General features: G+C 59.7%; 3 protein-coding genes across 3 annotated transcripts; 2 read left to right on the top strand and 1 right to left on the bottom strand.

The window, feature by feature from the left end:
* Window positions 1–298: 298 nt before the first annotated feature.
* On the bottom strand, window positions 299–2,599 carry CHLRE_03g162850v5 (uncharacterized protein). The gene is made up of 4 exons (XM_001703500.2): window positions 2,401–2,599; window positions 2,167–2,241; window positions 1,730–1,913; window positions 299–1,391 (listed from the first exon to the last, which is right to left on the bottom strand). The coding sequence occupies exons 1-4, from the start codon at window positions 2,458–2,460 to the stop codon at window positions 1,231–1,233; spliced, it is 480 nt and encodes a 159-aa protein (XP_001703552.2). The 5' UTR covers window positions 2,461–2,599; the 3' UTR covers window positions 299–1,230.
* Window positions 2,600–5,560: 2,961 nt separating this feature from the next.
* CHLRE_03g162800v5 (uncharacterized protein) lies at window positions 5,561–8,168 on the top strand. The gene is made up of 7 exons (XM_043060732.1): window positions 5,561–5,614; window positions 5,901–6,020; window positions 6,162–6,253; window positions 6,501–6,699; window positions 6,929–6,999; window positions 7,223–7,303; window positions 7,504–8,168. Exons 2-7 carry the CDS (start codon window positions 5,930–5,932, stop codon window positions 7,546–7,548), a joined length of 579 nt encoding a protein of 192 aa, XP_042925861.1. The 5' UTR covers window positions 5,561–5,614; window positions 5,901–5,929; the 3' UTR covers window positions 7,549–8,168.
* A 1,783-nt stretch (window positions 8,169–9,951) lies between these two features.
* On the top strand, window positions 9,952–15,817 carry CHLRE_03g162750v5 (uncharacterized protein). The gene is made up of 10 exons (XM_043060731.1): window positions 9,952–10,110; window positions 10,291–10,346; window positions 10,504–10,581; window positions 10,820–10,904; window positions 11,090–11,139; window positions 11,394–11,592; window positions 11,875–12,077; window positions 12,251–12,478; window positions 12,779–13,313; window positions 13,522–15,817. Exons 2-10 carry the CDS (start codon window positions 10,299–10,301, stop codon window positions 13,605–13,607), a joined length of 1,512 nt encoding a protein of 503 aa, XP_042925860.1. The 5' UTR covers window positions 9,952–10,110; window positions 10,291–10,298; the 3' UTR covers window positions 13,608–15,817.
* The last annotated feature ends 106 nt before the right edge of the window (window positions 15,818–15,923 follow it).

Raw genomic sequence — 15,923 nt, 5'->3', positions numbered from 1 at the left:
CAGCCACACCCATCGTTGCGCCCAGCTGTGTCGCCACTCTGCCCAGTTACGCTCCGCGGCCCCATCCCGTCCAAACTGGCGCCCCAACGTAGCTTCTCGATTTCGCGGATGGGGGGAGGTGAGGGGCGCTTCCGCGCCTGGTCAGGCCGTCAAGCCCGATGCGCTGGTAAGCCTATCCAGGCCTAACAGTTGCATGGGCATTGCCGGGGTTAGTGCTGCAGAGCGCGCACCTTACCAGGAGGAGACGTGCGCCAGCAGGGATACAGTAACAGCAGAGTGCGCGGCCGCACGACACGATGCTCATGTTTGATTACAGTGCGCAGCGCGGCCCACACAGCATCATGCATGTCTGTGACCAGCGTCGCCCATCCGCATCCGCAATCTGTCTGCAGCCACAGTTCCTACTTGTTACATGGGCCCTTGATCACGACGCGCCAGGAGCACTTGCTCCTTTGTGTGGTCAGGAGTGGTCTCAACAGTAAGCAACACCACAAAACGCACCAAATGTGAGTCAGATTTGTGAGTCCTGCGGTCAGGGTAATACAATGTACCTTTGGCACGCAACCATGGCGCAGCCACAGCACCCGCCTTCGCTCGTTTAGCCGCGCGTCTTCAGTTGCCCGCGCGCGCCAAGTGTCCCCGCGGTACTTGTAACATTACCGCATGGAAAGTATTAGTAGTAACGCCGGCCCTCCACAGCGGCTTTATTCCCGGATAGTCCTCCACTCAATGTGAATCCCATACGCTGTGGCATACCTTGCACGCACACAACGGGATTTGTTCATGCCGTCATAAGGACTGTTGCCCCCCAGCGAGGCAAAGTGAACTAGAGTGAACCCACCACACGTACGCGGTTGTGTGGCCAATCACACCCAATTCCACACCGGCCACTTCGCACCTTCCGGCGCCCGGCTGCCTCCTGCCATCATTTTTACTCGCGCCGTGCCACGCCCATCAAGTCCTCAAGTCCTTCTCCACCCTTTGTACAAAGTATTCACGCTTCCATTGCCCCGCCGAGGCCCCACGTCCGAAGGCTCGCGGCCACGCATTGCGGCGAGGCCGCGCCAACCAAGGACCAGACCATTCCCTCCTCACGCCGCACTGGGCTTTGACACACACGCACCCCTATTATGTAGACCTCCCTTACCGCCCAGCCGCCCCCGGAATATCCATTCCATCCTCGCCGGCCTCTCGCGGGCCTCGCCGCTTTTGTGTGTGAGCGCAAGCGCTTTATGCGGTCTCCACGCTCTTTGCCGGCTTCTCGGGCGAGGTCTTGGAAGTGGAAGACACCGACACGCTCACGTTTACGCCGGCGCCGCCCAGTCCCAGGAAGATGATCATAAGCGTGATGCCAATGGAGGCGATGATGAAACCCGCCAGGGCAGCGTTGGCTGTTGGCGAGGGAGCAGCGTAAGGGGGTTGTACATACCAGCCCAAGCTAAACCAAACCAAGCCAAACTATCGGAGCACAGGCAGAGGCATTGGTTAACAGCGGTAAGGTGAGCGGTGGTCAGGTGCGATATGGGAAGGGTGGGCGACACCGAGTCCGGGGCACGGGTATGCTAGTGGTGGGGCGGTGGCGTGACACGTACACATAGCCAGCAGGCGCGCGCCTAGTGTTTGACCGGCTGCGTTCCCAAGCCTGACACTCAAAGGCATGTACGCTAACGAGCGCGGAAGCGTCATGCAAAGAAGTGAAAGAACAAGTCATGCAACGCATGCCACTCACCAGCGTCCTTGTAGTCGCCGGCCGAGCCGTCGCTCAAGCCGATCCAGGTGCTGGTGTCGATCATGGTCACGCTCAGGCAGGCAGCCAGCAGCGCCTGCAGCGTGCTTACCCAGGCCTCCGCCTTGCCCAGCACCGCCATCACCAGGCAGGCGATGGTCATGAAGAAGGTGTACCACACGCCCCACTACGCTCGGCGGACAGGGAAGGAAGGCAAACGGGCAGGTTGAGGGGCGGCGCAAGCAACGCACGAGCAAGGAGCTCTTCGGACCCGACGGCGGACGTGAGACAGCATGGATGGGCCGAGCCTTAGTGACGTGATACGGGCGCGGACCAAGGCTACGAGTGAAGAATACACGCGCCCGGTCAAAGTCGTGAGCGCGCCCTCCCCGCGCTTCCACACATGTGCACCCGTCCTTCCTTTCGCCCTGGCGACTCACCCAATCGTATCGTAGACCCTTCGAGCACTGGTCTTTGGCCTGGTTGTTTGTTGCCTTGTTACAAAGGTCGTTCGCCTGCGGCGCCGGAAGAAGGTCGCGATGGAAGGCGGATGTTAGAAGCACTGGATTGGCTTAGGCGCAGCTGGGCACCACTAAACGGTGTAGATTATTCTGTAAAGCCACAATGCAGGGCCGTAGTTTGAGGCTTTGGCGGTATAGAACTACAGAACTCACCCTGGCAACGCCGGCAAGCGCGACGACCCAGCCAATGAGCATTAGGATACCCGCAATCATAATAAGGACCTTGTTGTTTAGGGACGCCATTGTAACGAGGAAGTCGAGAAGACAAGTTCAGGGACCCTGTGTTCAGTGTGGCTAGTAGCAACAGGCTTTGATTGCTTTTGATAGAGCGCTAGATATGGCTTGATTGAAGATGTCTATTTGTGTGCAGGCTCGCGCTACCAAGGTCTTCACGGCGCCGCTGACGATTGCGATTTCTAAGACAGGAGGTAGGAGTCCCGCCGCATCACCCGCCGTTCGATGCATGGGCACAAAAGCAGATGGCACAGAGTTAAGTATATGATGGCACACACTGCAAAGGTTTTCGACGCGGCTACTAACTGCTTGCCAACGCACCTCACGCCAGAAGCCGCCATCCACTGCAAGACCCAAATACTCATACTTTATCGTACTATCACTACCAGTGCAGCACTGCAGATCTCTGCAAAACATCCTGAGTTCAACACGATGCCATTACCATGCTCGTTGGGCTAGCTCGCGATGCTTGCAGGACGCTGGCCGTGCTCTGACTCTTCTTCTCACAAGCAACACAGCAAGTTACAGGGCCCAAAACCAGCGCCTAACCTCAAGCCGAAAGATATTCATGGACGGATGTCTGAAGGAAAAGAAATCCGACCCCGGCGTTCGTTTGATTCTCCGCCCTACAATATGCGTGCCTTCTGTGGGCGACATTGGTCCGCCTAGGAAAAGGGTAATGCATTAGGGCAGCCCCCCCTAAAGGCACAGGCAAAGCGTTATGGGCCGGGGACGCCGGGGCCGAGGCACATGGCACAAGTTCTGGCATCCGCGCATTGTCTCAACTGGCCACCCCGTGTCCTGCGCCACATCTGCCTGCCCCCAGCCGGCCAGGCCAGGCAGACAGCGCAGGCAAACTATGTCGACGGCAAACAGCCCGGGGTGACATTTTGTGCAACTCGCCAACGGCCAAGCCATACCTGTCGACGCGCTTGAACGACGCAGGATCGTCGAGGTCGCCCCAGTCCCGTAGGGTTGTGGGGGCATCGGGGAGTTGTTAACTGTGCTAAAGGTTCATGGGGAGGCTCGGGAATAAGTGGCAACGGAAGGCACGCATGAATGGCGTGCGGAAACGTGCAAACCGTGGCCATGCCTCGTACGCCGCAGCGCTGGGGGCCCATGCCCGTGCCCGCTCCGTGCCTTGCTCCAATGCTCCCGAATGGGGGTAGGCGTCTACCGATTTACAGTCGGTCCTCCCTGATGCTGCGGGGCTCAGCCCATTTTCCAGCTGTACAAGCTGACACTCTCTTGTCCGTCGAGAGGACATTCATAACGAAGAGAGATGGAGGTGGAGAAGAACTGAAGAAGTCCAGGGACAGAGGCACACCAATGCCGCTTGTACCCACCGTCAGGATAAAGGGGTCCTGATCAGGGGTGCCTAAAAGCGTGCCGTTTGGTCGAATGACTTAATGAGTGCCAGATCTTGGATTTCGGGCCTCACACTAAGAATGCATGTCTCACATCATATGGCTTGGCAAGCCGGTAGGCCTCGCCATTGGCCTGTTGCAGAGTGATCTCCAACCACCACCCCTGCCTAGACCATCTACTCCTTTTACCAGCGCTCCTTGCTGCACACGTGCAAGCGCTCAAGCGGAGGGGCTGATGAGCGAAGGGCCACAGGGCCTCAAATGTGTAGTAGCCGCCTGACTGCCGTGTGTGCCCTGTTGCTGAGACAGATCGGCCAAGCTAGGGTTCACAATGGGCACTTGACACAGTCGCGTGTTGACGGCTCTGGCGTATGCCTGTGCTCTGCGTGTGCTCGGGCTCTGCGCATGCTTGTGCAGTTGTGCTCTGCGTATGCTTGTGCTCTGCGATGCGGAATGTCTTCTATGCCAGATGATTGACGTGTTAGCAATTGCAACTCGCTTTTCACAACTTGGCCGAGTACCCGGGGCACACTGCATTGCGCCTCCGACACGGTCCCGGTGCGCTGCCCGTCTGCATCACTGCTCCGGTGATTCGTGCCCGCTACCCCTCCTGGTGGCTGCACTTCCCTGCACCTTCACAGAGCTCACCCAGGCCCCTCTGACCCTAGAATGCCGGCATACCCTTAGCCCCTCGTGGCGAGGTCACCGCCCCATTGCAGTGTGTTTCGCGCCGGGGCTGCAACCTGGAGCTGAAGCAGTTCTACTCACAGGCGGCACTGGCGTAGCCCCGGTGCAGTACTCCCTCGTGCTCTCCACCCTTTTCCGCTGCCTGCACGCAACTACAAGGACCTGGCCCCGCGAGCGCTTTGTATTCAGCAACATCCGCTGCATTCAGGGGCAGGGGCAGGGGCAGGGGCAGGGGCAGGGGCAGGGGCAGGGGCAGGGGCAGGGGCAGGGGCAGGGGCAGGGGCAGGGGCAGGGGCAGGGGCAGGGGCAGGGGCAGGGGCAGGGGCAGGGGCAGGGGCAGGGGCAGGGGCAGGGGCAGGGGCAGGGGCAGGGGCAGGGGCAGGGGCAGGGGCAGGGGCAGGGGCAGGGGCAGGGGCAGGGGCAGGGGCAGGGGCAGGGGCAGGGGCAGGGGCAGGGGCAGGGGCAGGGGCAGGGGCAGGGGCAGGGGCAGGGGCAGGGGCAGGGGCAGGGGCAGGGGCAGGGGCAGGGGCAGGGGCAGGGGCAGGGGCAGGGGCAGGGGCAGGGGCAGGGGCAGGGGCAGGGGCAGGGGCAGGGGCAGGGGCAGGGGCAGGGGCAGGGGCAGGGGCAGGGGCAGGGGCAGGGGCAGGGGCAGGGGCAGGGGCAGGGGCAGGGGCAGGGGCAGCGGGGACAGGGACTTTGCGTGGCGAGTTGAGGACGCGGACTTCGCGTGGCGAGTTGGGGGCGGGGTTGCATGCGAGTTGCACCGCGGACACGAACTCGAGTGCAACGAGCCCACAACCTCGAAATCGCGCACATGCCGCCTAAAATGCATCACATACAAGTACATGTGTAGGCTTGAGGCTTGCGCCAGCGAGTCGGCTCAAATCCGCGCATCCGCAAATCCACACACAAAACCCCACCCACGCAAAACCTCGCCAACATCAGCTTTTTGGATCCCGGCCGACCCCAGCCGGCTTGATATTTAATGCGCCCCGTCCCTTGAGGTGATTAACTAGTGTGTTGCATCGTTTCTCGCCTTTACAGTCGAGTACCAAGGTCCTCTGTGATCTCCAAGCAAGGTGCGGTCCACTGCCGATAGTTAGCAATGTCGACGGCGCCGGTCAGCTTGTAGCACTACGCTAGTTGTCGCTACACAAATGTTAGGGCAATCAATGCTTATCACAACTGTTGCATGTGCGCGATCAGTCGGCTGGGGAGTTCGCGCTGGAAAGTTTCGGTTGCACCGCCAGCTGGCACTCTGCGAGTTACGAACCCTTTGGCTGCAAGGCGATAACTCCACTCATGAATTATAACATCCTGTAATACACCTAACGATGTATGGCTTGCGACCAATGCGATGCGCAGGAGCTCTTCCGTCGACTACAGCCATAAAAATGTCGGGCTTGAACAAGTTCATCTATGTGGGCCTCGTTATCTCGCAGCTGCTGACTCTGGCGGCCTACGTGGTCGTCACGGCCGGCGCTGGTGAGTGTGGCACTGTTTGGGTCGGGAGTCGGACTGCCCTTATCCTGTTGGCTCCCCCCCCCCCTGCGCCGTCTCGCCCATGACCTGACTTCACCCTGTCCCCATCCCACCCCACCCCCCTTTTCCTTGTCCCCTGCACAGCCCTTCTGCAGAAGAAGGCGAACACGCTCACTCTGTTTGACACCCAGGAGGGCATTGACAAGTACACTCCCGTTTACAAGGAGGTCTTCACGGTAAGTCGATGTTGGGCGTTGTTTGCATGGCCAGGTATTGCACGCACGCACGCACGAGTCTGTTGGTGGGTCCGGGGCACAGGGGGCGCTTTGCGCTCCACCGCACATCTACCTCATGCAAGCTCAGCGGTGCAGCGAAAATGTGACCAGGACGTCGTAGCGTGTGCAGCTCGCAACTTCACTTCCCCTCCCAACCCGCGCCCCTCCCAACCCGCGCCCCCTGGTGTGCGGCACTACGACATTGCAGGCGACCACCTACATCATCGCCTACCCCCAGCAGCCCCAGTACCAGTTCCAGTACCAGTGGTGGATCATCCAGTTCGAGCTGTTTGTGTTCCTGCTGACCGCCGCCTGCACCGTCTTCCCCTCCATCATCAAGCGCATGCGCCCCGTGGCCCTGACCTTCATCGCCTCCGCCCTGGTGCTGGTCATGGACAACATCAACGGTGAGCTAGTATGACACTCATGCGCGCCCGTGAAGAGGAAGCATGGCAGGGCTGCAGCAGCTCGCGCTTGCGCCACAAATGGTCGTGCTACGGCCTGCCGCACTGCGGCAGTACTCGCGCAGCCCACCCTTTGTGCATCGAAACTGCTCAGTATCTCCCCACATATCCGCACACACGGAACCGATTCTGGCCTGACTCACATTGCTCTTTGTGCCTTCTGCCCACGCAGCCATCTTCTTCCTGCTCCGCAACGAGACCGCCAAGGCTGTGTTCGACGACTACCGCATCGCCACCGCTCAGGTACAGGCCAGGGGCTTGTGGTCGTTAGGTTCAGTGGCTCACCTGCGCGGCTACTGCTAATGGGGCGCTGCTGGGGTGCTGGGGTGAGCCCGACCATGACAGGGCACAAATGGGCAATGCATGCGCCCACAGCCGTCGTGGCCCCGCTCCCCAAGGATAGGAGGCATGCACGCATCCTGCTCTGTGGCGACTTACCCACCCACCCGCGCCCTCTCGCGCGCAGGCTGGCCTGATCATGGTTGGCGTGGCGAACGGCCTGACCATCTTCTTCCTGGGCTCGTACGACGCTGAGGAGTCGCATGCGGTGAGGCTCCAGGCGGGGTGCCGCATCCATATCCAGCATGCGACTTGGGAAATTGGGCTAGGCGTTTGCATTGTCCCGGGAGGCTAAACGAATAAACGTGTAGAGCTGTGACTGTCATGCCTGAGCCTCCGCCGCGACCGCCGCTGCCCATGCCTGTGTCCTTTTGACGGGTTCATGATCCGGCCCTGCTTGCTCTGCAGATGCCCAACGTGCACGTCACCTCTGACGGCGCCACCAAGGTGTAAGCGGCGCAACTCACATCGCGTCGGCCGCTCTTGCGGTTTTTGTACGAGCGAATGGTGACCGCCGCTGCAAGGCGGTGCTGCAGCCGCCTGAGAGAGTAGATCAGACAAGGTGCAAACATTTTTGAGAGACGCCTGTGAGATGAGATGACGTGGCTTTGCACACATGCAAGCATCAAGTTTTATGTTATGTCTGGACTGTGTACGGTGTGTACACGTGATGTGGTTGGTTGGGCAGCTGCATACGGGTCCCTCGCTCTTGGTGGCCCAGCAGTAAGCGTGACTGGGGTGTGCCTGCGTGGTGCACCTGCGGGAACCGAAACACAATCTGATGTAGACTGCGCGGCAGCTGCACCATCGTGCAGGGAGCGCAAGAATGTTTCCGTGCGTACGTGCCGCTTTTGAGGCGTTGGGAAATGCGGGCCGTGGCTACGTTGCACGTGTGCTTGCAACAGAGCATGGCGTTGGTTTACTGGCCGCTTCTGCTCATGTAGCCCGGATGGCACTCATCTGGGCGGGCGGATGATCGCCAGATGTACATATACCCAGGTCCTGGGAATGATCAAACCTCGATTGGCTGTGTGAATGGTCTGCTCTTCATGGACCTGTAACAAATCATGTGATGCTGCCTATGACCATGGTGATTCGGGGATCTCTTCTATTGCGCAAAGGGAACTTACACTACGTCAGCACAGCCTCTACCGCACTTACCTCTGGCACTCACATGCTCTCCGCTCTTCGCCCTTGCCTCCACCCAGCGCTTTCGCATGGCCATCCTCAACTCGCAACGTCATGCGTGTCGGCGCAATGCACACACAATATTTGGTTGCGCGAAGGGAATTTCCACTTTGTCAGGACAGCCTCTACTGCACTTGCCTCTGCCAGTCGACTGGACTTCACCCCTGCCTCCAGCGCTTTCGCATCGTCAACCTCAACTCACAACGTCATGCGTTCTGCTGACCGCTTTCACTGCTTGCAAGCGACAATAACCTCCGCTGCCGCCTGCACTCGCATTCGCATTCGCAGGGGCAATCCTCCGGACAGGGGCAATCCTGGGGGCTTCGCCCCCCCTGGATCGCTTCAATGCACACGCAAAAATTCATCCACACAAAACCAACACAACCGTTACGAAGACAGGACTGGCAGGATAGGGGAGGTCAAGTCAGGTGAGGACAGGCCATGTCAGGCCAGACCACAACACGGTCGAGCGGCAGGCACAGTCCGTCGTCGCCGCTCATCCATACAACCACACATATGGTTTTGCGCTTGCCGTATGACGCTGATTCCCCGCCTCCCTCGCCGTGAGAGGTTGTGCGTGGTTGGTGGCTTTGTGTGTGGGCAGGATGCACGTGGGGGCGACCGTTCTAGTACCTGGACGCTTGCGCCTTGGTTAGTGCGTGCGCTGTGCGTGTGTCCTGCGGCCTAGACGTTTGCCGGCACTCCTGTGCCTAGGCTTGTGACGTTGAGGCACAGCGGTGGGGCTCTAGCGGGTTGAGGCTTGGCTAGGACTCACTGTGCGCGGAGTCACACGGAGTTTGCCCGCGGGAGGGTTTGCAGCAAAGTCGGGGTTGGTGGAGTCAAGTTGGGCCCTGATAGCATGTGATGGCTCGGCGTCTTCGGGTGCTGGGACTGTCCCCTCTGTAACATTTAGGACGCCGGAGGGGCGCAGCTTGGCGCGCGGTTATCTCGTCAAAGGTAACGTAGCAGTTGCAGTCGCTGCTCATGCTCACGCTTTGCTTTTTTGCTTGTGCTAGCTCACTGGCCTCGGCTCTACAACGTCATGTTCGCGTGTCTTTCAAGCATCTCAATAACATCCGCATTCATACAACCACACGCCCGTCACACCGCTGCTATCGCCTGCCAAGCGCTGTGCTTGCCCCCCGACCCCTAACCATCTCACTAACAACTTGACACTTTGCCGCACCCGTCGTGCGCTTCTGCGCCGCTTGGAGGGCGACGCCATGCAATCAGTTCTTGGCAGGCGGAGGGGTCGAAGGAAAGCAACGGCCTCAATCCCGCACGCAGCTCAAAGGCGCACCTCTTGATAGCTATAACACCTCTTTGTCAGCGTGCTACGGCTTCCCCACCATAAGCATTCTGTGGTAGTACCGTCGTGCGTCGGTAAGCACCTGATGTGTGTCCACTGATAGGTGCGTACGTGGGGGGTGGGGGGTGGGGGTGGGGGGGGGGGTGCTGGGGGCGGGGGCCGAGTGCTGCAATCGTGCCGTGCCTGCTGCAATCTTGCCGTTCTCGAGCTCGAAAGTTTTTGCCCAGCACATGTACACCGCTACATGTTATACATGCTGTGCATGGTGCGGCTGTCGGCAGGGGACAAGGTAGGGGACCCCATTGCGATGGAAGCAGAAAGTGTTCAACCTCACTTAGGCCCTGCAACCCCATACATATCTAGAGTTAAGGGCCACGTATTACAAATCTAGAATTGTGTGCTTCTGCCAAAGAATTTTGCTGTGCAATGCGGTGCCTGCGTCCATAGGACAAAAAGACCTGAGGGAATTTCGCGACTGCCATTGCATATATATCTGTCGAGGACCGACCCGACCGACGGTGCGTCGCGTGCACGCGGCAGCGCGTTGGGAACACCTGGGTGCTCGGCCCGTCCTCTCGGTGGCACGGAGCAGGCGATTGCTTTGAGGGTACTTCAGTGTGTCTCGTACGCGCTTTGCTAATTCATTCATCACGATACGCTTCGTTGCTGTGCCTATGCTTCGCCTCTCGCTCTTGCAGCCTCGCGAATGCAGGCGTCCCTACACGCTGCGTTTCGGGATGGCAACACATTTGAGGTAAGGTTGAATCAATAATGCTCAGTCGATCCGGAATAGGCGCGCTTCGTTCGTGCGCGCTCGTCAGTTTACCGCGCTATACGTCGATTTGGTCGTGGATTGAACTCTGTGCTGTGTTTATCTTTCGTCGTATCACATATGCATTCGCACGTCGCAGGGCGACGAGCTCTCACCTGGGGAGCTGCTCGCAGCCCAGGGCCCCTCGCGTGCAGTTCTAGATGACCCTGTAAACCAGGTATGCCGACATAAAACAATAGTTTAACGGCGGGCGTGGCCGAGGCTCGCTGGTCAGGCAGCGTCGCCCACTATGAAGTTCCTCGTCTTCGTGCTTCTTGCGGAGCTGCCTATATATTCCGGCACAAAACCGTGCCTTGTATCGACTGGGGTGCTCAACACACAAAACTTTGTGTATGTTTTGGGGCCAACCTCGACTTGGGCGTGTGCCTTGGTGTCGCCGCACCTCTCCTCTGCAGGACAACCGGCAGCTTTTCTTCGCCAAAGTCCTGCGCTCGGCGACTGAGGAGGAGGTCAGGATGCTTTTTGGCCAGTTTGGCAAGGGTGAGTCGTGTACCTCTTGTTGTGGGACCGCCATGGGAAAAAGTGTGTGCGGGGTTCTTGCTGTGTGTCGGGGTCTGCATCGTACAAACAGGTGTGCCTGCCACGTTGACTCATACACGTGATACCGTATAAGTGTTGGGCTTAGTCACGTGTTTTGCCGTTGCACTTGCTGTGTGCGGCCGCAGTCACGGATGTCAACCTGTTCCGAGCTTTCCAGGGCGCGCCCACGACGAAGGTGCGCACTTGGGACCCGCTCCTGCTCTGGCAGTCGCCAACCACCCATGCTTTGCGTCTTGCCATCCCCCTGCACTTTCATTTGTGCACTGCCACGTTCCCTTGCCACGCCTTGGTCCCGGCCGGCCCTGTTATCCGCAGCGCCCTCACGCCGCCGCCGCGCCCCACTCCCCAACGCCAACCCCAACATCAAAACCGCTTCCAGCCTATATCACAAACTCAACCAAGCAACAAATTTAAACGCATAACGCACAGGGCTGCGGCCTGGTGACGATGGGCACGCACACGGAGGCGGTGTCGGCCATTGCGGCGTTGGACAACCAGTATGTGTGGGAGGGCATGGAGACGCCCATGGTGGTTAAGTGGATGGACATGGCGCTGCAGCGGCGCCGCAGGGAGCAGCACCTCGCCAACATGCGGCAGGCCATGGCGGGAGGCGCGGGCCTGGGCTTTGGTGAGTGGCGGGGCGGCGGAGGGGGATCGGAGGGAGGGGGTGGCGGGAAGGGCCGTGGGCTTGGGCGGGGGCGTGGGTGGGCGGGATGCAGCGGCAGCACGGGGGCGATGAGTGCCGCAATGGAGCAACAGCTCACGGTGTGTGTACAACCGTGCGGTTTTGCTGCCTGCAACGCTTTTCGTCATCTCGTGTCGTTTCGTCTCCCCACTGGGCACTTCATCCACTTAGAAGTTTAACCACTCCGTCTTCCATCTCCTGCCCACTCCTCCTGTCCTGCCGCAGTGCCCGGCGGCCTAGCGCTGGCGACCTCGCTGCCCGTGGCGCCCAACCTCAGCATGATGCAGACTACTTTCCTAGACGCGCTGGAGCCGACTGAGAACCCGCCGCCCGGCTGCGCGCCGGACGCCATCAAGCTGTTTGTGGGCAACGTGCCCAAGAGCTGCACGGATGAGCAGCTGCTGCCGCTCTTCCAGTCCATCGGCAAGGTGCGGCGTTGTGACACAGGGCGTTGAGCGCGCATAAAGGCGTTGGTCAGGGTTGCCGCTCACACAAGTCGGTGGCTTGCGACGCCATCCCATGCACAGCCGCTGCGTTCTCCGTTACCTCATGCTTTTCTTACTTCACACACACACACACACAACGATCAACCCCTGCCTAGGTGGTGGAGCTGGTGATAGTGCACGACAAGGCCACGCACGAGTCCAAGGGCAGCGCCTTCGTGTGGTACGCGAACCGCGCGGACGCGGAGCGCGCCATCCTGCAGTTCAACTTCCGGCACGTGCTGCCCGACCCCTCGGGCGACCAGGACCGGCCGCTGGTGGTGCGTCGCGCCAAGACGCGCGCCAAGCCGCTCAAGACGGGCTCCTTGCTGGGCAGCCTGGGCGCGGTGAGTGTTAAGAGTGGGTGGCGGGGAAGGGGAGGCGGAGGCGGGGGTGCCCTTTGTGAAGGCTGGAGGCGCCTGGGGCGAGAGGGTGCTTGTGCCAATACCATGCCGTGCGTTGCACGAGTCAGGCGGAAGCGTCGAGGCGCTATGCGGCTCTGTGCTTGGTCAGGCAGCTGACAGTGGAGAACGCGGAACATGAGGGGTCTGGGAGTAATCCGCAGTGCGGCTGTGCTGAGTCAGATAGTCGACACGTTATGCCTGGGACGGGCTTCAACCTCACCATTTCGATTCCCATACACACAGGTGGGTGGGCCCGGCATCGGCGGCATGGCGGGCGTGGGCTCGGCGGCGCCGTTCTTCAAGATGCAGAACGCCGGCATGGTTGGTCTGGCCGGCCTGGAGGCCCTGCAGCTCGGCGATGCCGCCACTCACTCCCTGGCGGCCTACGGAGGCGCCGGCCTACAGCAGGCGAGCATGGGTGGTATGGGCGGCGGCGGGCCCGGCTCCGCCGGCCTCACCATGCCCACCTACAGACCCATGGGCCTCGGCCTTGCGGGCGGCGGCGGCGGTTTGTACGATGCCTATGCTGGCGGCAGCGACCAGCTCTTCGGCGATTTGGGTCTGGGCGGCGGCGCTGGCGGCGCCGGCGCCGGCGGCGGGCTAGATGTGCTCGGCGGGCTGCAGCAGCCGGTCGGCGGCGGCGGCGGCGGCGGCATGGCACAGCCTCTGGCTCAGAGCATGACGCTGAACCAGAACCAGCTGGCGGTGCTGAACACGCACTTGTTCAGTGTGCAGACCGTCAGCGGCGCGCAGCTGCACATCTCGCCAGGCGCTCCAGGTGGGTTGAGGTCGGGGGGCGGCGGGGTGCGGCCGCGTATGTGTGTTTATTGATAGGGACAAAGGGTGTGTGCGGGAGCAGCCGAGGCCGTGGTGGGTGCATGCTTGGTGCCAGGGCCTTCGGTGCGTTGTGTTTTCTCCTCGTGAAGTCATGCACTGATGGCCTCTCTGTCATGCCCGCTGCTGTTTGTCGCTGCATTTCTCAACAGGTCTTTTCAACCTGGTCGTGTCCGGCAACAAAGCACAGGTAGAGACCGCAAAGGGTCTCATCCAGACTGTCCTGTCCCATGCTTAATGCCCAACAAACAAAGAAGGGCTTCATTACTTACTGATGCTGGTGTGAGCAAAGCCGCAGCGCACCATAGCACGCGCTCGGTGCGCTGTTTATGGCTGCCCCATCGGCTTTTGGGGACAAAGCAAAGAGCACGGGTTTGGACAGGGAATGATGATCGTGGCTTGTGGGGAAAGGCTGGCCGCGCACAACTGCGAACTGAGGAAGAGAGCGATATCCCCTTAAGTACAAGAGATGGTGCTATGCAAGATGCGCATGCTATTCCTTTTCGTCCGTACCATCGTCGGGAGTTGTTGTGCCATGCATCACATGACTGGGGCTGGTCCTTTCCGAATGCGCATCCCTCCAGCTCAAAAATGACACATTAAACTTTGCGGTTATGTCCGATGTTGGTCAAGCTATGTGTTTACGTAGACTCAAGCACTGACATGAGGCATGGTCGGAAGCCCCTCGCACGGCTGTGTGGTGAGGCAGTGGGTTCGGCTGGCTGACAATCGAGAGGCGGCGAACGGTGAAGGTTTGAAAGGTACTTTTCGGCGTGAAGCAAAGGCAAAAACTGAGGCAGCTGATGCAGATGTTTATATTGTTACAACTACGAGCAGATGCAGATGCATGTTGTAGTTGTTCGAGGGGCCCTGCGCGCCGTGCTTGTAGGGGACACTACCGGCCGACTGGGAGTGCACGGCACCTGGCAAAGTTGAATGCCGACAAAACGCTGTGTCCTAATCTATGTCCTGTCATGGGGCATGCCATTTGCAGTCATGAGAGTGTGGATGTTAACCGTACCTTCAAATGATGTGCGCCAAGGAAAAGATGTGGTGGCGAGGATGGCATTGGGGGTGCAAGTGACCATACCTCTGCCGCTGTTTGCCTTTGCTGTGCTTTGGGGCACCTTTCGAAATGTTTTAGAGTCTGGGACAAGAAGTATGCGCGCGTAACATGCGCGGTAGGGCTTGCGTGCGTGTTCTCACTCACTATAAACGCTTGCCATGTGAAGACAACGAACGCGCGGATTCCAGGCTATATTAAGACTGCCGTTGGAAGCTGTTAGCAGGAATGTGTAGCAAAAGGCTGTGGACTGTCAATGTGGTTAAGGAAGGGCGGCAGTGCAGTGTTGGGTCGTCCCGGCGAGACCCAGTACCGCAGATGGAGTGTCAGAGGGCCAGGCGAACTTCGTGAACAGCGCTGCAGTGCTCCGGCATGAAAGAAATGTTGGTTAAGGTTTCCGCGGGGTGACAAATGACTTTCTATGTTTTAATCCTTGACATTGTCGGCGGTAGAACAAGTACCGTAATGCACCGGCACCATACCATGCATATGTGTGTGCGCAATAGCATTGGGTAGGCTTAGTGGTGGATGCTTCGGCTCGCGTGGCGCGCGTGGGGTCATTGGGGCGTGTGGTTCCGGAGCCCAGCAGCCGCCGCCACCAAGGCCAAGATATCGGCGGCTATGAAGGGCAACACCAACAGGATGAAGAAACGTTAAACCAAGTTGCTGCTGAGTTGTTGCTTGCGACTGATCTTCAATCAAGCCGCGGCTGCGGCTTGCCTTTGATCCGCATGTAGAGCCTGTGAAAGGGAACTGGCACCAACGGTAGTAGGTCGGGGTCGCGGCGTGTCTGGCCGCCACACAATATTCACGGAGAAGAGGTGGCTGTTATAAGCTGCGACTGAAGATGCGCATGCTGCAATGCTGGTATTGTGGTGATGGTGCGGGCGTGATGGAGGCGGGTACGCGTTGGGTGGGTTGGGCCAGTGCCAGACTTGAGGTATGGCGGTACGGAGGCGTGTCGCCGTCGAAGTGCGTAGTTGCGTGTCGCGAGCATAGCAGTTGGCGACGTGTTTCTCTGAGCATTGTTGCATGTACACGGTGTAGCAGTTGCGTAGTTGGACGTTGCGGAGGGGTGAACCAACCGGGGGCTGTGCAGCTGTAGGTGCCAGACAGTGGCTGCCAGTCGATGGCAGGTTCAAGAGCACCAGATGACATGAGAGTAGTTGCAAGCATCATTGTGTAAAGAATAGGTGCGTCAGCAAAGTCGGCCGCGCGCGTTTATGGCCCCATGGTGGGGGCATCCGCGCGGGGGCATCCTCTCGCCGCCCCAGTGTTACCACGCGCGACACCACTACTGGCTACTCGCTTTCGCCACCACCGCCATCTTCAAGCGGTGCTGCACCCTGAATCCCTGCCCCTGGCGGCTGAAAATAACTTTTCGTTAGCCACGACGGCGGGGGTACCTTGCTGTCCCCTGATTCTCCCCTGCTTGCATCCGGTTCCCAGTGTTTCAAGACTTTCAACCTTGCAACCCCCCTGGCCATACAC

This window comes from Chlamydomonas reinhardtii, chromosome 3 (genome assembly GCF_000002595.2).
Source record: "Chlamydomonas reinhardtii strain CC-503 cw92 mt+ chromosome 3, whole genome shotgun sequence".
In the NCBI taxonomy this organism is placed as follows: domain Eukaryota; kingdom Viridiplantae; phylum Chlorophyta; class Chlorophyceae; order Chlamydomonadales; family Chlamydomonadaceae; genus Chlamydomonas; species Chlamydomonas reinhardtii.
This window is presented reverse-complemented; position numbering and strand designations above follow the sequence as displayed.